Source organism: Microtus pennsylvanicus, chromosome 15 (genome assembly GCF_037038515.1).
Source record: "Microtus pennsylvanicus isolate mMicPen1 chromosome 15, mMicPen1.hap1, whole genome shotgun sequence".
In the NCBI taxonomy this organism is placed as follows: domain Eukaryota; kingdom Metazoa; phylum Chordata; class Mammalia; order Rodentia; family Cricetidae; genus Microtus; species Microtus pennsylvanicus.
In genome coordinates, this window is record NC_134593.1 from 32,368,684 (window position 1) to 32,390,866 (window position 22,183).

The 22,183-nt window shown below is 42.2% G+C and overlaps 1 protein-coding gene across 2 annotated transcripts in view; it reads right to left on the reverse strand.

Moving 5' to 3' along the window:
* Rb1 (RB transcriptional corepressor 1) overlaps positions 1–21,712 on the reverse strand; it is a 126,757-nt gene extending 105,045 nt beyond the window's left edge. Inside the window, exons 1-2 of one of the 2 annotated variants that reach the window (XM_075948988.1) lie at positions 21,454–21,712; positions 17,608–17,734 (exon numbers count right to left, since the gene is read on the reverse strand). In XM_075948988.1, the coding sequence (XP_075805103.1) occupies positions 17,608–17,734; positions 21,454–21,569 (243 nt within the window). In that variant the 5' untranslated portion in view covers positions 21,570–21,712. The remainder of the gene's footprint in view (positions 1–17,607; positions 17,735–21,453) is intronic. The other variant, XM_075948989.1, reaches the window with a different exon arrangement.
* Between the last annotated feature and the right edge of the window lie 471 nt (positions 21,713–22,183).

A 22,183-nucleotide genomic window follows, 5' to 3' on the forward strand; every position in this document is an offset into this window, starting at 1 on the left:
GCTCTACTCTGAACCATGTTCAGTCTTGGCTCAGCCAGAAGTGATGGGGTCAAGCTATCACAAACTGAAGTCTCTGAAATCATAAACCAAAGCAAACATTTCCACCTGTGAGATGATTTTCTCATATGTTTTATCTCAGAGACGGGAAGATGACTATCACATAAGATCCAAACTAGCCCATAAAATATTGAAGAACAATAAAATTGAGAGAGACATCACCTAAGATTGATAATAAAGCTCAACAGTAAAGATGTAGGCACTGAAAAATGGAGAGAGTGGCAGTCTGAATAAGAATGGCCCCCATAGCCGCCTGTATTTGAATGCTTAGTCATCAGAGAGTAGCACTACTGAGAAGGATTATGAGGTGTGGTCTTGTTGGAGGAGGAACTGTGTCACTAGAGTGGGCTGTGAAGTTTCAAAAGCCCAAGTCGCACTCAGTTTCCCTCTCTTCCTGCTGCCTACAGATCCAAATGTAGAACTCTCCTAGTTCTCTCCCACCGTGTGCCTGTACGCTGCCATGCTCCCTGCCTTGATGGTAATAAGCTAAACCTCTGAAATTGTAAGTAAGTTCCAATTAAATATTTCCTTTGTGGCCAGGTGGTGGTGGCACACTTCCTTAATCCCAGCACCCAGGAGGCAGAGGCAGGCGAATCTCTGAGTTTGAGGCCAGCCTGGTCTACAAGAGCTAGTTTCAGGTTAGGCTCCAAAGCTACAGAAAAACCCTGTCTCAAAAAATAAAAAGAAAGAAAGAAAGAAAGAAAGAAAGAAAGAAAGAAAGAAAGAAAGAAAGAAAGAAAGAAAGAGAAAAAAAGTTCCTCTGTACAAGATGCAGTGGTCATGGAGTTTCTTCACAGCAACAGAAGAATGAATAAGAAAGAAATTGGTATCAGTAGTCAGGTATTGCTGTAACAGGCCTGACCATTAAATTTGTTAGAGAAATATGGAAGATTTTAGGATTTTGAACTAGAAAAATGGTTGGATATTTTAAGCAGGACTTAATGAGCTATCCTAGTAGGCGCACGGAAGACAGTGGTGCTGAGGACTGTGGGGGCACAGTTCAAGAGGTTGCAAAGAGGAATAATATTACTGAGTAGCAAAGAGACCAGCCTTGTGTAATTTTGAAGATGAATGTGGCTGTTCTTTGATCTTGTCCAAAAAAATCTGCCTGAGGCTAAACTGAAGAGTTTTAGGTTAATGGTATTGGCAGAAATTTCAAGACAGCCTAATTTTGCCTCTGTTGCTTGGTTATTAGTGGTTATTACTTTTATGCAGATTTATAATGAAAAAGATCAAGCTGAGCATGGAAAAATAGAAAATGCACAGCTTGAGGTGAAAAGGAGCATCAGGAAACATAATGTTGGAGTCAAGTGGCAGGGCTGAAGGAGATAAAATGTTTAAAGAAAAGTCCAACGCTAAATGGAATAAAGGAAATGTTGACCTCAGGGTAAGACCTCCCCCAACTAAGCTTTTAACTTGTGAAAAGAAATTAGATAACAGCTTAAGCAGTGAAGGAAACCATCAACAGCTGAAAGCTGATTCAAGTGAAATTAAACGAGGGAGCCATGTTCCAGCCCCAGAAGCAACAGAAGTTGGCAGCTATAGCCACGTGGTTATGACCTTAGAGTCACAAATACAAAAAAGGGGTTGCAGAATCCCTCTCAGAGGCTAAGAAAAGCCACTGAATCCAGCTGTGTGTCAGGGATTTATCTGCATGGAGACCCAGAGAGGCCACTGATTGAAGCTGTGAAGATGAAGCCTGGATTACCTTAGAAACCTCAAGAAAGTGGAGATGCCAAAGTCGTGGGATACCTGCCAACTTGGCAGGATGTGGAACAAGTTCAAGAGAGAGAAGTATGTTGTAGTCAACAAAGCTGAATATATTTGGAGATCTGAAGAGCACTTTGATATCAGACATGGAGATGAAGGATTTGGAGTTTTGCCCTGCTGGTTTTGGTTCTTGCTTTGGTTCAGTATTTCCTCACTATTCTCCCGTTCTTCCCTTTTAAAATGGTAATGTATATATTCTGTGCCATTGTATATTGGAAGTATGTGAAATGAATTTTTATTTTGACTTTATAGGGGTTACAAAGATTTCCTTGAGTCTTAGAAGAGACTCTAAACTTTGGACTTTTAAGCAGTGCTGATACTGTTATAGACTATGGGAATTTTTGAAGTTAGACTAAATGCATTTTGCATTATGATATAGTCGTAAGCCTATGAGGGTCAGAGAATGGAATGTGGGATTTGAGTAAGAATAACTCCCATAGGTTCCTGTATTTGAATGCTTAGTCATCAAGAAATGGCACTACTGAGAAGGATTAGTGGGTGTGGCCTTGTTAGAAGAAATGTGTCTCTAGGGGTGGGCATTAAGGTTTCAGAAGGCAGTGCCACTCACTCTCTTTCTCTTCCTGTCGCCTGTGAATCCAGATATACGACTCTCAGCCACATCTCCTGCACCATGTCTTCCTGTGTGCTGCCATACTCCCCACCATGGAAAATAAACTAAACTTCTGAAACTGTAACTGAGCCCTAATTAAACGCCATTTTTTTTTTGTAAGAGTTACCATGATCTTTGTGTCTCTTTGCAGCAATAGAACACTGACTACAACAGAAAGGAACAGCAGAGAATAGTGGGGCCAGAAAAAGAAACACATAACTGTCGTCTAGTAAAATAATCTTTGGAAAAGGAGCAAAACACAATACAGTAGAAAAAGATACCTTCCAAGCAAACAGAGCTAGCAGCTATACATCTACATACAAAGAGAAAAAAAAAATCAACCTTTCGACCATACAAAATTCATTTAAAATGTGTCAGAAACTGAGAAGTAAAATATAATGCAGCTGAGCTAGAAATGTAGCACAGTGGTAGAGTGTATGCCCATCATGCATGAACCTTAGGTTCAATCTCCAATAACACACACACACCAAAAAAAAAAAACCCATGGGGTGGGGTGGGGGCATTTATACCACAGCAGAAAATATAGGTTCAGATTGAGATAAGACATTTTAGATATAACTAAAGGCATGCTCCATGAAAGAAAAAACTGATGTGCTGAACTGCACTGAAATTATAAACTTCTATTCTGCAGAGTCACTGTCAAGAGATTAAGAACATAAGCCACAAGCTGGGGGTAAATATATGTAAAAGATATACCTAATAAAGAACTGTTATCTAAAAAATACAAATACTGTTAATTAAAAACGTTATCCAAAAATGCAAATTTCAACATAAGAAAACAAATAACTATTAAAATAGGGAAAACTCCGAACAGGTATAAGAAGCCATACAAATGGTAACAGTATATGCTATTAGAATTTTCAAATATGATACCATTTCACATTTATTAGAATGGAAAAAGAAAATCCAAAACACTAACAACACAAAATGTTGGTGAGGACATCTGGTAATTCACTAACTGACTTGGGAATATAAGATGATTAACATTTGGAATCTGTTCAGCAGTTTCTTACAAGGCTAAACATACCCTTACCACATGTCCAGCAACTCTACTCCTTGGTTTATCTTAGTTGAGGATTCTAGGGCTGTGATAACACCATGACCTTAACAGTTTGGGGAGAAAGGGTTTATTTCAGCTTACAGCTCTCAAGACACACCCCACTGCAGAGGGAAGTCAGGACAGGAGCTCAGACAGTGCAAGAACTCAAACAGGGCAGGAACATGAGGTGACAGCTTGCAGAGGCCTTGGAGGAGTGCTGCTTTCTGTCTCGCTCCTCATCAGCCTGCTCTATTACAGCACCCGGGAGCAGCAGCCAAGTGGTGGCAGTGTCCACAGTGAGCTGGGCCCTCCCATATCAATTATCAAACAAGAAAATGCACCACAGACTTGCCCACAGACCAATCTGGTGGGAATGTTTTCTGAATCGAGATTCTGTATTCCAAAATAACTCTAGCTTGGATCATGATGACATAAAAAACTAGCCAGCACAGTCTTTATTCCAAGGAGATAATTTACGTGCAAGCACCACTCGCTCGCTTGCATGCACGCAAACACACACACCTACCACAACCTTGGCACGGTAACACACACTTATAACCCCAACAGTCAGAAGACTAAGGCAGAAGATGAGGAGTTAAGGCCAGCTTGGGCTGCACGGTGAATGTGAAACCGGCCTAGGCAATTTACCAAGATTCTGTCTTGAGACAAAATACCTGTGAGCAAGGGAGATGGCTCAGTAAATGAAGTAACTTGCTATGCAAGCATGAGAACTGAAGTTTGATGGAGGAAGGTCATTGGTTAAATTAAAAGAAACTGCTTGGCTTTCATTGGTTAGAAGATAGGTAGGAGGAGTAGACAGAACAAAACGCTGGGAGGAAGAGGAAGTGAGGTCAGACTCGACAGCTCTCCTCTCCGGAGCAGACGCTTCAGAGAGACGCCATGCTACCTGCTCCAGGGAAGACGCACGCTATGAAGCTCCGACCCAGGATGGACTTAGGCTAGAATCTTCCCGGTAAGACCGGTGCTCACAGATTGTTAGAGATGGGTTGATTGGGATATCAGAATTAGCCAGTAAGGGCTAGAGCTAAGAGCCAAGCAGTGATTAAAAGAATACAGTGTCTGTGTAATTATTTCGGGGCATAAGCTAGCCGAGCCAGGCGGCTGGGGTGTTGGGGACGCAGCCCCGCCGCCCCTAGACCCAGGATGGACTTAGGCTAGAATCTTCCCGGTAAGACCGGTGCTACACAGATGATAAGAAATGGGCTAGTCCAGGTGGGAGAGTTAGCCTAGAAGATGCTAGGTAGAAATGAGCCAAGCAGGGTTTAAATGAATACAGTGTCCGTGTAATTATTTCGGGGCATAAGCTAGCCGGGCAGGCAGCTGGGGGTTGGGGACGCAGCCCCGCCGCCGCCCATATTACTACAGAAGTTTGATCCCCAGAACCCACACTAAAAAGCTAAGCATGATGGTGCATACTTGAAATCCCAGTTCTGGGAAGATGTAAACATGGATTCCTGAGCTTACTGGCCAGCCAGTCTTAGCCTAATAGGTGAATTCCAGGCCAGTGAGAGACTTGTCTCAAATAAGAAAGTGAACAGAGCCTAAGGAACAATGCCCAAGATTGACCTTTAGCTTATATATGAACATGCGTGGGTATACACATCTATGCATACATAAACACATACACACAACAATCTGTAATTGTATATTTACAGCAGCTTTATTAATAATTGCTAACACATGGAAGAAAACAAAATACCCTTCAGAAGTAAAATGAATAAATAAATTGTGGCGCAAAGAGATGACAATATTATTCAACACTAAAAAGAAATGAGCTGCTAAATCATGAGAAGATGTGGAAGGAGCTTAAATGTATATTATTATGTGAGAGAAGCCCATCTGGAAGGCTGTGTACTGTTTAGCTAGAAACATTTCTAGAAAATGGAAAATAAGACAAACATAAAAAGAGCAGTGGTTACTAGAGGTTGAAAGGAAAGCAGGATGAACAGGAAAGAATATTTGTACAGCAGTGAAAGTATTCTATATACACTACAATGGCAGTCACATACCATTAGACATCTGTCAAAGTCAATAGACCATTTCACATCAAGAATAAAGCCTGGTGTAAACCATGGACTTAGAAGTAATGGGCCAATATAAACTCATCAACTAATAAATATAATACTCTGATAGGAATTTTAGGAATGATAAGGCACAAAAATATAGTGATCAGAACTACTGTTTGGCATGAAACTAAAATGTTGGGAAAAAATAATTGAAGACACTAAAGCTTAGGCAGAGAAGGACACCGAAGCCTAAAAGACAGGAACCTCAAAATGTGAATCATACAAATGCTCAAAGTTAGCTTGCTAAGGAATGACTACAGGCCGCAGAACGAGCAGTAAGAAACAAGAAAGCAATGTCTTCAAGGACTAGTTAGACAGAGCTGGGAGCACAGGAGAGTCGCTGTAGTTTGAACAGTGCCTATCCTGTCTGAAACACTTCCTGAAATCTGATGACCATCATGGCAGTATTGGGAGGTAGGGATGCTAAGAGGTGGCTAAGGCATTCAAAGGATACATGACATTACTGTGAGAATCTGTTCTTATCTCGATGGGTCTGCATGAGTGAACAAAAGAGTGGGTTCTTAGAAAGTGAGGGAAACCCTCAGGGTTTCTCTTCTGCCTGCTCTTGTTCCTCCTGCTTTTTAATCATGCTAAGACACAGAACATTTTAGGCTTCCTCTCTCTCCAACCATGAGCCAAAAAATTTCTATAGGCATACTTATAGAGATTTTTACAACTGTGGCAACCCCATAAAACAAGTCTACTGGCACCACGGTTCCAATAGAATGTGCTTGCTTCATACTATTTTTGCTTGGTTCATTTAGTATAGTAGTGCAGGCCTTTAATCTCAGCACTTGGGAGGCAGAGGCAGGTAGATCTCTGAGTTCAAGAACAACCTGGTCTACAGAACAAGTTCCAGGACAGCCAAAGCTACACAGAGAAACCCTGTCTTGAAAAAAATAAAATAAAACAAAACAAACACAAAAACCCACTAACATCTGGGCACACTTCCCAGGGATTTTTTGGATTGGATCATTTGAGGTAAGACCCACCCTAAACCTGGGCCACACTTTCTGGTGGCAGCCCACATAAAATGACATAGAAGAAGGGAGGTGGTGTTTGTTTGTTTGTTTGTTTATCTATTTATTTATTTTGCCTGATTGCCCTCTTTGTCCCTGGCAAGTTCATCTATTCTGTTGTTGAGTCATTACTTTAATGATATCAGGACCTACTTCCAGATCCCAAATTAGACTGAAGACCAGCTGAAACATCCAACCCAGCCTCATGGACTAAACAACTACCAGATTCTTCGCCTTTCCTTTAAGAGACAGTCATTGGACTAACCATCCAACAAACGGAACAAAGCCTGGACGACAGCACATGTGCTTACAACATGGCTTATTGAACATTTGAAGCCTGCTGCTGAAATCTGAAGACCTACAGCTGAGACTAGAAAATCTTTTTAAAATATTTCTGCTTACTGAAAATGTGCTTGGCCACCTAAGGGCTCTGACAGAGATCTACCAGCTCTGGGATTACAGACAGGTACCCCAGCTGTGCCAGGAGTGTAGGCAGGTGCAAAGGAGACTCACTCAGATCTCACACTTGCATAGCAAACAATTTACCCACTAAGCCACCAAGATGGTTTATCTCTGAAGTACTAATCAAAAACAAAATAAAATGGAATGTTCTATTAAATTTGCTCTTGTAACAATTCTGTACATATATGTAGTGTATTGTGACTCCTCGCACCTTCACATTCTCGTTTCCACCCCCCTCCTGGGGCGTCCCTTTCTCACACTCATGCCTTTCTGTTTGTGACCCACTGAGCTCAACAAGGGCCATCAGTACAACAGGAGTTTGCTACTTATTCACTGGAGCATGGTGAGCTCATCAGGGGTACACAACTAAAGACAATGTCTGCCCCTCCCCCCAGAATCCATCAATAGCTCATATTTCAGCAGAGAGGGATAGGGCCAAATGGGCCTCTCACCCACCTATGATTGACTGTTGACAAGCCCAGTCCTGTGTAGGCCCATGCTGACAGCTGCTGGGAGATCATGATTGCACTGGCTGTCAGGCCCACAAAGTAACATTTCACAAAACTACAAGGCCTTTAAAAAAAAAATTGAACATTTGAAGCCTGATGCTAAGATTGACTCAGTAAATTAGCTTGTTTGTACTTAATAGGTGTCAATTTATTTATTTAATACTCACAAGGATTCCAAGATCTAGAAATTACTGATAACCCATTTTACATCTGAGAAAACCAAGAATGGAAGATTTTAGGAAATTTATTCAAGAGTGTGGAGTTACTACATTGTATATTTCAGACTTAAAACAGCTCATTCTGACTAGAAATCTCTCAATAAACACCTTCTACTCCCAGATGCCAGAAAGGGTGCCCCTAGGTTACTATACTCCTCTTGTTTCATCAACAGACAACTGGGACCACAACAGCTGCTTCACAAACAGGTTCATTCCGTCTTTGCATTTGCTTCGCAGAACACATGTCATTATTTTCAGGCCAACCTTGAAACATTAAACAAAATATTGTGAAGAAAGGGTCTGTTGAATTACAGCAGGACAAAAGAATAGTCTTCTATACCTTCCAGAAATGTATCAACTCCTAAAAGTAATAGAAAGTCCTCTATTGTCTTCCTCCCCAACACAATCAGGAATGAATTCATATGTTATAGTTCCTATCATGACCTCCGCTAGTAAGATTTTAAATTATGCTAGTTCTAAGGAAAAGTAGGAATAAAGTCAGGAAGAGAAAGGGCTAAAGCAAGAAAGCAGTCAAATTTATTTGTACATACTTAACTCTACAGCCCAAAATGGTTTCCACTAGTCTATTGTTGCTAGGGAACTTTAATGTATGCAGGTGAAAATGTGAACTGGCCCAACAAGGCTTACCACAGAATACGCTCAGCTATGCCACTCCTGGTTATACACCCAAAGGACACAAAGTCAACATACTACAAATACACTTGCACATCCATGTTTACTGAAAGCACTAATCAAGAGGCCACAGTATGTTATCAGCCAATGTGCCTGTCAAGAGGTGAATGGATGAAGAAATGGTATATAAGCCAGATGATGGTGGTGGTCCACACCTTTAATCTCAGCCCTCGGGAGGCAGAGGCAGGCAGATCTCTGTGATTATAAGGCCAGCCTGGTCTACAAAGTGAGATCCAGGAGAGCCAGGACTATACAATATAGTGAAACCCTGTCTCAAAAAACAAACAAACAAAAATAGTATACATACACAGAAGAGTTTTAGTTAACAAAATCATGTTATTTGCCGAAACTAGATGAAATTGAATCATCAGATTAAGAGAATTAAGCAAGACTCCAAAATATAAACATTTTATATTTCCCCTCATTTGTGGATCCTAGATTTTACATACATACAGAAAGCTACTTATTTATATATGCATAATGTGAAATCAGAAAACAGATTAAGGGTGTAAAGACTAGTGGAATGGGGGAAGAGGCAGAGGGAAGAAGGGGAGAGCACAGAGGACTGAACAGTCTCAAAGAATATGATACACTTGAAACAAATCATTTTTATGAAATCCATCACTATGTACAATGAGTATGTGGCAATTATAAGGCAAAGGTGGAACAGCAAGTTGTCTCAGTACAAAGTACTTGCCACCAAGCCTAATATTCTGAATTCAATCCCCCAGATGAGCCCATACGGTAGAAGGGGAAAAAGACTCCTGCAAATTGTCTTAAGAGTTTCCAAATGCATGCCATAGCACATGCATGTCCACCCTCATCCGTACCCACATGACCCACATAAACAAACCAGTTTGTTTTTTAAAAGAATAATAGCTTGTCTTATAACCCAAGTACCTGGGTTGTATTTATAAATGCATTTTCTAGTTTTAATTTAAAAATTTAAGATTATCAGTGTGTGTGTGTGTGTTTATGTGTGTACAAACACAATGTGTATATGATGAATGTAGACATGCTAGTTATCTGGCCAGTATGAAGGCCAGAAAACTACACTGAGAATTCAGGTCTTTCCTCCCCTGTTTATATTGATCCCCTGGGAACGAAACTCAAGTCATCAGGCTTGTGGGGCAAACACTTTTATCAAATGACCACACCTAGATTTTTTTAAGTCGTGTGTTGGGAATTCAAGTTCAGATCCTCATGTTTGTGCAGCAAGCCCTTTGACCCACTGAATCATTTCCCTAGTTCTCCCCAAGGTATTTTCATAGTCAAGTTTGTTGACTATTGATTAGTGTATATTAACAAATTATATTGTTGAGGTTCATGTTATTAACATTTAACTTCAAAGTTTCTACATAACTCCCTATCGGTTAAGTTCTGCTTTCAGTAGTTTAAGGTCAAGTTTATAGCAGTGATCTGGCCATGTTTCTTAAGAAAGGAGGAGTCTTACTCCTGGAATTTCCAGGGCCATTACTATCTGTACCAATTTATTTTTAAATTATTATTCTTTATTTTTATCTTATGTGTACAGGTGTGTTTTGACTAAATGTACATCTCTAGTACCCAGAGAAGCCAGAGGAGGCCAGCAGATCCCCTGGAGCTAGAGTTACATAAAGCTGTGAGCCAACATGTGAGTACTGAGAACGGAACCCAAGTCCTCTGGAACAGAAGGCAGTGCTCTTAACTATTCCAAACCCTATTTTATTATGTTTAATAAAGAACATGCATGTGTGTCTGCTTAGGGGAATGTACATGAGTGCAGGTGCCCATGAACTTTAATCCCCTGGATCTGGAGTTACAGGTAAGTGTGAGCCACTCAACATAGGTGGGAATTATCTGTAAGAACAGCACTCACTCTTAACTGCTGAACCATCTCCAGTCCATACAAACACATATACATAAATATATAAAACTGAAACAGGGATTTCACTGTGTAACCCCGGCTGGCCCGGACCTTGCTGTGTAGATCAGGCTAGTCTTAAACTGGAAGAAATCAACATGCCTCTGCCTCCAAAACACTGGAACTAAAGGAATGTGGCACCATGTCCGCCTCTACTTGTTTCTATGCTAAACTAGGATCATGTGGAGAGTAACCTGGCGGTTTTAAATACTTTTAAAAAAAAAACTAAATTCCAAACTAAAGACACTTTCTTTTTAATAATCAAATTCAAAAAAAGATAATATTGGGAATTTTTTATTTTGTTTTGTTTCTCGAGGCAAGGTTTCTCTGTGTAGCCCCAGCTGCCCTGGAACTCACTCTATACCAGGCTGGCCTCAAACTCAAGAGATTCCCCTAATTCTGCCTCCCGAGTGCTAGGACTAAAGGTACATGCCACCACTGCCCAGCTGTATTGGGTAATTTTAAAAGTTTGTAGATTTTGACTCAGTAAATTAACTTGTGAGAATTTATTCAAATAAAATTATCAGAGATTCATTAATTATCAAACTTCCTTTATGCAAAATTTATTCCTATGAAGAAGGGTGTACATATATTTATAGTATGAACAAGTCAGAAAAAATCAATTAAGATTTTTTTAAAAAAACAGTAGTTAAGATATTATATTACCACTAGAAACTTTATTACCAAATAAAGTTTGTATATGCGCATAACTAATAACCTAAAAAAATGCTCATGATTGAGCATGCCTGAGGCCCTAAACCTGAGCCCAGCACAGGAGAAACTGGGCTTGGAAGACACACCCTGTAACTCACACTTGAAGACAGCTCAGAAATTCAAGGTCACCCTTGGCTACTACACAACGAGTTCAAAGTCAGTCTGAGCTCTATGAGACCATATCTCAAAAAAAAAAAGAAAGAACAGAAATAAAACTTTACTCCCAGACAAACTAATCAAATGAAACAGAGAGAAGACACAAATTAAAAATAAAGATGAAAAGGAAACTACAATAGATTCTGATGAAATCCAGAAAGGAGACTGCTTCAACAACATGCTTCTCCCCTAGACTCTGGGAAATCTAAAACATGAATAAATTTCTAGAGCTCTATGAGCTACCAAAACTAAATTTAAAGGGTGTAAGTAAAATTGACCCTGGAAAGCAAGGAGATTAGAGCAGTGTAAAAATCTTTCCACAAGGAGAAGCCGGGACCTAGCCCCTGCCAGTCTCCACCACACTAACACCAGAAAGCCCTAACACAACACTGCAAACTGTTCCTCATAACAAAAGGGAACAGATGCTATGAAACTCACTCCACTAAACCAAATGTATTCTAGCAGCAAGCCCGAGTAAGGATAAGACAACAACAACAACAACAAAAGTACATCAATTTCCCTGTGAAAATTCTCAATAAAATTCTTGCAAATCAAATCCTTAAGACACATAAAGAAAATCATTCACCATGGCCATGCTGGTTTCATCCCAGGGATACAAAGTTGACTCGATATATGAAAACTGGTATCTAATATAACACACACACATATATGTGTGTGCGTGTGTGCGTGTATATACATGTATGTGTTTATGTATGTGTATATATATATATATATGATAAAAGTCATGATTATCTTCATAAATTCAGAAAAGGTTTTTGACAAAGTGTAACATCCCTTCCTGATAAAGTTCTGAAGAGAGGTTAAAGGGATAGCTCCATTGGTAAAGTGCCTGCTTTATAAGCATGGGAACCTGAGTCAGATCCCCAGGATGAATGCAGCAGGTATTTGAAATCCCAGTACTGGAGAGTCAGAGACAGGTAGATCCCTGGAGTTTACTGGCCATCCAGTCTAGCCTACTTACTGACTGAACTCCAAGCCTGTGAGAAACCTTTTTCAAAAAAAAAAAAAAGTGAAGAAAAAAGGAACTCTGTGAGTTCAAGGCCAGCCTGGTCTACAGAGCAAGTTCCATGACAGAAAAATCCTATCTTAAAAAACAAAACACAACAAAAGAAGGAAGGAAGAAGACAAAAAAGAAAAAAAGAGGAAGAAGGTAGAAGCATCTGTCCTCTGGCTTTTACATGCGTATGCAGATGAACACACACACAACCCTGGAGAAACTAGAACTAGAAGAAGCATATCTCAATACAATCAAGGCTATATACAACAAACCTATGGTAAACACTGCTCTAAATGAGGAAAAACTAAAAGCATTTCCTCTCTAGTTACTCACTCTTACTGCGCCTATTCAATATAGCGTCTGAAGTCAATAAAACAAGAGAAAGGAATAAGGATCATACAAACAGAAGTATCACTGGTTGTCAATGATATGACACTACAGTTTAAAGACTCCACTAGAAAACTCTGAGATGGGATAAATACTTTAAACACAGTAGCAAATATAAAGTCAACACACAAAAGTAAATACCTTTCTACATAACTTTCCAATAACTAACTTGGGAGACAAAAGGCAGGTGGATCTCTGTTACTCAAGGCTAGCCTGGTCCACATGGTGAGGTCCACATCATTTACAGTTACATGATAATACCTTATTTCAAACAAACAGGTAAACCAAATAAAAAAATAATAGCTTCAAAATATAAAATGCCTAGGAATCAATCTAACAAAAGTGGTAAAAGACCCCTATAATAAAAACTTTAAAACACTTAAGGAAGATGAAGATGCTAGAAGATTAAAAAAAATAAACCAACAAACAATAAAATGTTTCATGTTCTTGGATTAGCAGAATGAATACTGTGGAAATAGCTTTATTATTGAAAATACCTATGGACTCAATACAATGCCAGCCCTATTTCTAGTGATATTCTTCAGAGAACTAGGATAATGTTAGTTTGTATGTTAGCTTGAAAACTTGACATGATGTAGCATCACTGCAGAGGGAGGCTCCAGAAGTTATATACATCAAATTGGATTGTGGGCACCTTCACTGCTAGGAGAAGACCCATCCAGTCTCTTAATTGAAATGGGAAGACCCAGCCTGAAAGTAGACAGCACTTTTCTAGGGTTCTGGTCTCTACACTACATAAGTCAGAGTAGAGAAAGTTATATGAGCATTGGCATGCATGCATTGAACCCTCTCTAATCTTTACTGGGGATGTGAAGTGACAAGCTGTCCTAAGTCTCTGCCTCCTTGACTTCTCTGCTATAATGGACTGTAACCTGGAAATGTGACCTAACCCTTTCTCTCCTAAGGTGTGTTTTTATCACAACAATATAAATGAAACTAGACCAAGCCATACTGCAGCCAGGGTCCGTGCTGATGTCTGAGGTTCCTGTTACCATTCATGGCCATGTGGATGCCTGAAATCCGAGGCCATGTTAGTGTCTGAGGGCCACACTGCTGCTGAGCCTGTGCCAATCTGGAAAGCCTGCACTGCCACCTGGGGCAATACTGACATTCAGACCCAGCTGCTGCAGAGGACCATATCTGGGTCCATGGTCCTAACATAGCTGGGATCTGTGTTGAAGTTGGAAGACCGAGTTGCCACCAAAGGTTACACAGAAGTTCATGATCTGGGGACAACCTGTGGCCATGTTGGTATCTGGGAGCCATGTCACCACCAGAACCATCCTGATCTGAGTTGCCTGTATATCCACCCAGAGACAAGATGTCATCAGGGCCCAAGCTGCTGCTGAGGGCCATATCTGGGCCAATGGTCCTCCTGCAGCTGCGGGTCTGTGTTGATGTCTATGGACCATGTCACCTCAGAGGATTATAGGAACCATGCATGATGAAATCAAGAGGGTCATGCTGAGCCGGCCCCGCCCTTCACAGGCTCTAGGACAGTTGGCCTTGCCCTCTGCTGGACTCTGTAGCAAGAGAGCTGGTCCAACCCTCTTGGGAGAGCTGTCTGTTGTGCCCCCACCACGAGATGGCCCCACCCCTTATCACAGGTGAGAAGGAGTGATCCTGACGGTACCACTCTTTGCCTGGGGGTGGGCACCACAGTAGCCTGGCCTGACTAGCTCAACTGCCACCCAGGCCCACAGCCTGGAGCTCGTGAAGGGTATTCCTATGAAATGATACCCACAGGGTGACTGCAGAATGTCTGAGAGGAGTTTCAGTGAGAGTCCAGTAATGATGGTGTATCGGAAACCAGATGCCTTGAACCAGACCAACAACTCATTGCAATGAACATATCTGCAAGTGAAGCTGATTGGACAAAGGGTATATACTGTGTGACACATCCCAACTCCCAATGCCACCAGGACAAAAGAAGATGTGTTGGAGAAGCAGAAAAGATGGAGGACTGAAGAGATTTTTGTTGTTGTTGTTGTTTTGTTGGTTTTAGTCTGGTTTTCAGGGTGAGAGGTTGTTTGTTTTTTAGTTTTGTTTGCTTGTTTTGTTTTGATTTTAATTTTTAAAATGAAATTTTCTTTTGTGGGGGGGGCATTGCAAGGGAGGATAAGGAGGGACTGAAAGGTGAGAGAAATCAGGGTGCATATATGAAATTCCAAAGGATTCAATAAAGAAATTATGCTAAATTTAAAAAAAGACATGAAATGAAATGGAACTAGACTATGGACGGACAAAAGATCACAAATAACTATAAGCAAGTTATCAGGATAGCTGCTCTCAAGCGATGCTGTAAAGCCACAGGCACAAAAACTGTATGATACTGGTATTAAAAAGACATAGGCCAACAGAATAGAACAGAGGGTTCAGAATTAAACCTACACAGTTATAGTTATCTATTTTTTATTTTTTGACATTGGAAAAATTCTCTTCAAATGATGCTGGGTGCCCGGCAGTGCTAATGCATGCCATTAATCCCAGCACTCAGGAGACAGAGGCAGGCGGATCTCTGTGAATGTGAAGCCAGTCAGGTCTACAGAGTGAGTTCCAGGACAAAGTTACACAGAAAAAAAACCTGTCTCAAAAAAACAATAGAAAAAAGAAAAGATGCTGAGGTAACTGGACATCTACCTGCAGAAGAATGTGTAACTCAATCCCAATGCTGGGCCAGTGAGATGGCTTAGTGGGTAAAGGCATGTGTTAAGCCTGATAACCTCCATTAATCCCATAAAGCAGAACACATGAGGTAGGAAGAACTGACTCCTGAAAGTTGTGCTCTGACCACCACACATGCACTGTGCCAGTGTGCGTGCATAAACACACAGACACACACTAAATTATAATGAAAAACCAATACAAGGCTGGGTGTGGTGGGGCACACCTTTAATTACAACACTTTGGGAAACAGAGCTGGCAGCCAGCCTGATCTACATAGTTAGTTCAGGCCAGCCTGGGCTACACAGTGAGACCCTATCTCAAAAAAGATGGAGAAAAATGATACAAAATGAATCAAAGACTTAATATACAAACTGAAATCTTCAAACTACTAGAGAATACAAACTGAAATCTTGAAACTACTAGAGAAATACATACAAACACTTGAAGACCCAGGCACAAAGAAGGTTTTTCTAAGATGATTCCAATATGGGAAGAGTTGATTGTGGGATTGCATGACACAGGATGACACAGGATAACAGTCAGCAGTGAAGACAAAACATACAGACTGGGGTGGGGAGGGGAGAGAAAATGTATTTACCAACTATACATTAGAAGGAATTGATATGTAAAACTGATAAAGAACTTCAAAAACTAAATATTATCAAAACAGCATTCACTCAATAAATAGGCCGATGAACTAATTGAGCACACAGTTCTCAGAAGATATATATGAGCACTAAAAACACGTTCAACATCTTCAGCCATCAGGGAAATGAAACTTAAAACTGCTTTGACATTCCATCTTGTCCAAGTCAGCATGGTTAACATCACAAACACAAATGTGAGCAAAGAAGAACCTTAGATACTGCCAGTGGTAAGGTAGAATAGTGTAACTATTATGCAAGCCAGTGTAAGAATCCTTAAAACTGTAACTCTACTACTGGGAATATGTCCAAGAGACTAAAAGTCCAAACACAAGAGACACTTGCACAACCATACTTCCTGTTGATACTACTCACAACAGCTAAGAAATAGAACAAATGAAAGATGTTCATCAATCCAAGCATAGATAAAGAAAATTCAGTGCATAATTACAAAAAAATTGTATCCATCTAAAAAGAAAAATGAAAGCGTGATTATTTATAGAAAATAAATGCAAATGAAGAAAAATCATATTAATAGATTTGTAGAAAATAAATCATATTAATCAAAATAAGTCAGACTCAAAGACAAATTATCTTCTCTCCTATTAAGATCCTAGATTTAAATGTGTGGGGGGGTCACAAGTTGGATGTGAGAGTTGAGAATGGAGGAAAAGACCCTAAAATAAAATGTAGGGAAAAGAGCAATGGCATACATGTGACATGGAAGCAAGGGAAGCCATCTAGAAGTGGAAGGGAACCAGCAAGAAGAAGACAGAAGGATGGAAAAGAAGAGTGGGGGGGGGGGAGAGATGAATAAAGAAAACAGTAAGGAGGTGTAAGTATGAAAACACCACAATGAAACCCACCACTTTGTATGCCAAACTAAAATGAAAATAAAAACAGAGCTAGAGAGACAGCTCAATGATTGAGAGCACTTATCTTAGAAGACTGGCAACCTGAGTTCAACCCCAAGAACTCACGTAAAATTAGAAGGAGGAACATACACACAGACATATAGACACACAGACACACCATAGTCATCATCATCATAAACTTTAATTTAAAATAAAAGTTAGAAATTGTAGCAATACTCATTCATCGGGACCACCAGTCCGCAAATAAAAACATGAAGGCTTATAATTAATTATAAAAGTTTTTTAGATTAGGCTTGTCTCAATTTGCTCTTATAACATAAATTTACCCATTTATATTATCTATGTTCTGCCATGTGACATTACCTCTCTTCTTGCACCTCCTATTTCCTCTCCTTCCTCGATCCAGGAGGGCCAAGAATCTTTCTAAGCCCCAACCTACTATCTCCTCTGTCTCTCTATGTGTCCTCGGTACTCCAAAACTCCTATGACTAATTTTGGTCAGCTAGAAGCTGGATCCACCCAATCATTCAAAATAAACTTTACTTGGGAGTGTCAGAGTAACGACACAGAGTACCCCACAACAAAACAGTCTAAGAAAACATGAAAATAAAAAGCATTTTAGTGCCATCAGAGGCTACTCCTGGGTGATAAAATTATCACTAACTTTTACTTTATATTTTTCTACTTTCTAGATTTTCAAAATAAATAAACAAATAGAACTTTAAAAACATCCTTACCAGAATTCCATCCACAGATGAAACTTTCTCCCAAGTTAACCAAGCTCTTTCTCTGACATTATCAGGTATCTTTAACTTCTGACATAATGCAGTAAATTCGGGTTCTTCAATTTCTTCAAACTCAAGCCTACCAATTGAAAACAATTACAGAATATATACACTTATACATACACTTATAAATCAAACCAATTAAGCAAATACTTGTTTCTACAGTTTGCACATATCAGCACTGTTTTGAAATAGATCATCTCTAAGTGTTTTAAGGTCTTATTTTATCTTTGAGTAACATTGCATACTATTTAAACATATGCTTATCTTTTTCATGGTCTTTCCAAAATAAGAATACCACAAAGTGAAAAACGGCTGCTAGTATGGTGAACCAAATACTCCAGAGCGGCAAATAGCTCTGGGAAAGACAGTAATAGCTGCAATAGCTGAATCACTCTGGGAAGATGGGGCAACTGCCTCAGCAAGAAGAAAAGCCACACTGCAGTCAATTCAGTTCAGCAAGAGTAGCAAACTGTAGCCTTACTTATTGTGTCACCGGTTCTCTCATTCCTTAGATGACGAAGAACTTGACAGAGATTATTGCATCACATGGTTCATTCCTATCTCTCTGACCTTTCTTTTTTCTAATTATTTCTTTCATATGAGTGTTCTGCCTGTGTGTATGTATGTGCACCGTGTGTGCGCCTGGTGCTTTCAGGGGCCAGAGGAAGGGTGAGTTCACCAGAATGGAGTTCACCAGAAGTGTCAGCTACCACGTGGGTTCTAGGAATGGAACCCAGGTCCTCTGGAAGAGCAGTCAGTGCTCTCAACTGAGCTATCTCTCCAGCCCTCTCCTCCCCTTTGACCTTTCTTAACCATAAGCTTTTAAATGGCTAATTCCTTTTGATATGTATTTGAAATATAATAACAACATATAAAGAGCAACTTAACTCTTAACTCATAGGGAATTCCTATGATCTTATAAAAAAAATCACATGCATGGTTTTACTGAATTTCCACATCAGCCATGCTTGGTGAGTATTCTCATTCATGTTTTACATGTTCACCACACCAGAGAAATTAAAGCAATCACTAGAAGCACAGTAAGTGAGAAGGAACCAGGATAATGAACCCTATAGGCTGACTCCATCACCCGTGCCATTAACCACTTTTCCAGCTGGGCAACTCCTTCTTCAAAGCATAATTAACTTCTGCATATTTCAATAATGAAAGTGGCTAGCAGTCCCCTGTCTCAGCTTCCATCTATAGTACTTAGGCCAGAGACAACAAAGAAACAACACCTCAACTGTAAAAGTAGACTATCTGTCATTGGAAGTTCAGATGGACTGGGTTGAGCAATTCTTCTAAGCTTCAGACTGAGGGAGTCCTCTTATCCTTGTTAAGAAGTCATGTGCTACATGGCACTTCAGTCAATAAGGCAGTATACAACAGCAGTCCTGTAAGATTATAATGGAACCAAAACATCACTTAGAAGATGTCTTAACCTGCACAATATTGCAGCACAATGCATTTGTTGCTTGTGCTAAAACTTAGGGGGATGCTGCTGTAAACAAGCCTACTACATTGCCACTTGTAGAAAATGACTGCATATACAAACAGGACACTGTCTGAAAATAAATGCTTATGTTATTGGCTTGTATGCTTACTGTACTATAGCTTTATCAATATTTTACAGCATTTCTATTATTAGAAAATAAAGTTTACTGTATTAACAGTGTGTTTTGTTACACTGGAAGGAGCCTCTTACACCAGCAGCGTTTACCACCTCTGCAGACTGCAGCAGGAAGGCACAATGACTGATCTATGTGCCACCGGTATTTACTTAAGTGTACTCTGCAGTGATCGCACAGAATTCATTTAATGGCACAGTTCAGGGGAGGCAGCAATTCCCTATGTGATTGTAGGCAATTCGGAGATCAACTGTCAGTGCTTACTTAGGAGAACCTCTGTGGCAACAAGTAACCAAGAAGAGACTGCCTTGTACAATTTTCTCAGGAGCAACCTCTGTGGCAACAAGCAACCAAGAAGAGACTGCCTTGTACAATTTTCACAGGAGCGTTTGTGAGAGTCCCCCAAAGTCACTCCTATGCAAAAGGGAAAGAAACGGGGTTCTTCCTTCCCCAGGCAATATGTATGCTTATTCTAGAATAATCAAGAATATTTCCAAATCTGTGTAAAAGGCATGGAATCTTTTAGAATAGATGTTACTGCTCTTTCTAAAAAGAAACTTTAGCACACTGGGTATATCCGAGTTTAATTAGAAACGAAAGCAAAATCTTTCCCGGAACATTCTCCAAACAGTTTTCATTCTGTACTTATTTTCGAATAAATATGATTCTTATTTGATCCATAAGACAACCCATCTAAACATGCGAATTTTTAACAGACTTAAACAAGACATTTCCAAAGTTAGTTCAGTCTATTAAGAGTATGGGGCACACAAAGAATCGCGATGTTCCTGAGGATAAAGGAACTTGGTAGCCTGACAGGGTGCTGTATGCCTACATTCCCAGCACTCGGGAGGCGGAGGCAGGAGAATAGAGAGCTCAAGGCAAGTCTGAGCTATACAACCAGAGCACTTACAAAAGAAAGAAAAGAAAAAAAGCCAAGGACTTAATGATGGGCTAGACATGGGAGAAAGAGAGGATGGCGAGGGACAGAACTGATTCCCATTCTGCAATGGCTCTCAAAATAAAGCCGGTGCTGACAATAACGACACTCATATTGTTTCAATTTCTGTTACTTAATCACACAGTAGCACGCTCAAGAAAAATAAAATGTTGAAATACAATAAATATCTCTCTGCCTTTCCTATTGGATCCACATGGACTTGCTTTAAGTTTAGCTTCCATTTAATAAATGGAGAGAAAGGTTCTTTGAGAGAAAACGGTACCAAAAAAAAAATTAAAAAAAAAAAAAGACCAGAACGGGGTAAGGGGAAGCGACACCACGATCCTTGTAAGCTCAAAGGCAAAAGGCAAGAAATAACGAAGCACGCCGCGGCCAATCAGAACGCAAGAAGAGTGCTACCCTGAAAAAGAAAAGGGGGGGGGGGAAGTTTGGAAACCTGCAATCCCTTGCATTTCAATGTCTCAGGAAACTTTTGCCCACATACCAGTTCTTCTAAGAGTTCGGCTCCCCCAGCCGCCACAGATGGCTTTAAATCCCCGAGGCCTCAAAGCATTGTTCTAAGGCAACCCCCCACAAAGCCCGGGAGCTCAGGACCCAGCGAGCAATTGACACCCACGACCCTGCGCTTCGCCTACGAGGCTTTTCTTGGCCTCTCCCAGGACCGAGCTGCCAAGGCAGCGCACGCCCAGAGGAAAAGGCTCCCAACTGTTGCATCTCAGGACTGCAAAAGAGAAAGTCAGCCGACCCCGGCCGGGGTGCACCGATCGCCACGGAAGGAAAAAGGGGGGGGGGGGGGGAAGCAAGCAAACACCGGTCCTTTTCTTTTTCCATTTTTATTTCAAAGTTCTTGCGTCGGACGGGGGCTCTCCGGGACCCGCCGGCTCCGCGCCTGGTCGTCGCTGGAGCGGAGCCTGCACCTGTCACTTCGCTCGGGAGCAGGAGCCCCACCCGCCCGACACCTGTCAAGCCGCAGCCCAGACCCCTCCGGGATGCCCTCGCCATCGCCCGCGAGCCCGGGACCCTGTCACGGCGCCGCCGCCACCCCGCGGAGATGGGGGGCAGGGGGGACCGAAGGGTTCCCGGGGACCCCGGGCTGGCGCCGCTCCTAGCGTCAGCCCGGCCCCGCCGAGATGCGCCCGGCGTCCCCGCGCCCGCGCCCCTTTCCCTCCCTCCCTCCGTCCCTCCCGCGGCGGCCGCGCTCCTCACCTGGCCAGGGGCAGCTCTTCGGGGCCGCTGTCCTGCTCGGGGTCATCCTCCCGCGGCGGAGGCGGCGGCGGCGGGGGTTCGGCGGCCGCGGCTCTGCGCGGGGCTTTGGGCGGCATGACGCGCTGCGCGGGGCCGGCGCGAGCGAACGAGCCAGGCGAGCGAGGGAGCGAGCGAGGCGCGCGGGGAGGCGGGCGCGCGCGCACGCCGGGCACGCCCCGTCCTCAGCCGACTCCCGTTACCAAAATAATGGGAACGTCCCCCTGAGGAAAACCGGACGCGCCCGGCAACCGAGCCGCCCGGGCCAACCGCGGGAAAACGTCACTTCCGCCCGCGGCGTCACGTCCGCGAGGTTCGCGGGCCGCGGGCGTCAGGGGGAACCGGGGCGGCGGCGGCGGCGGTGGCGACGGCGGCGGTGGCAGGCGAGGGCGCGGGCGGGAAGCCGCCGAGAAGCCGCGCCTGCCCGGGCCTGTCTCCGCCCGCCTCGTCCCCGTGGGCGGCGCCAGCCGAGGCGGGGCGGGCCGTTCCGCGGAGCCGTGGCCTCTCGGCGAGCGCTGGACAGGGCGCGCCCCTCGGCAGGCCCGCGCGGCCGGCAAAACAAAAACAAACGTGCCGCGCCAGTCGGAGGTGGGCTCGGCCGCGGGGTGGGCGGTCCAGGGTGGAGCCATTACTGGCCTTCGGGAGTCGTCCGGGTTTAGGACGGGGAAGATGGGCGATGCGCAGGGAGTTAATA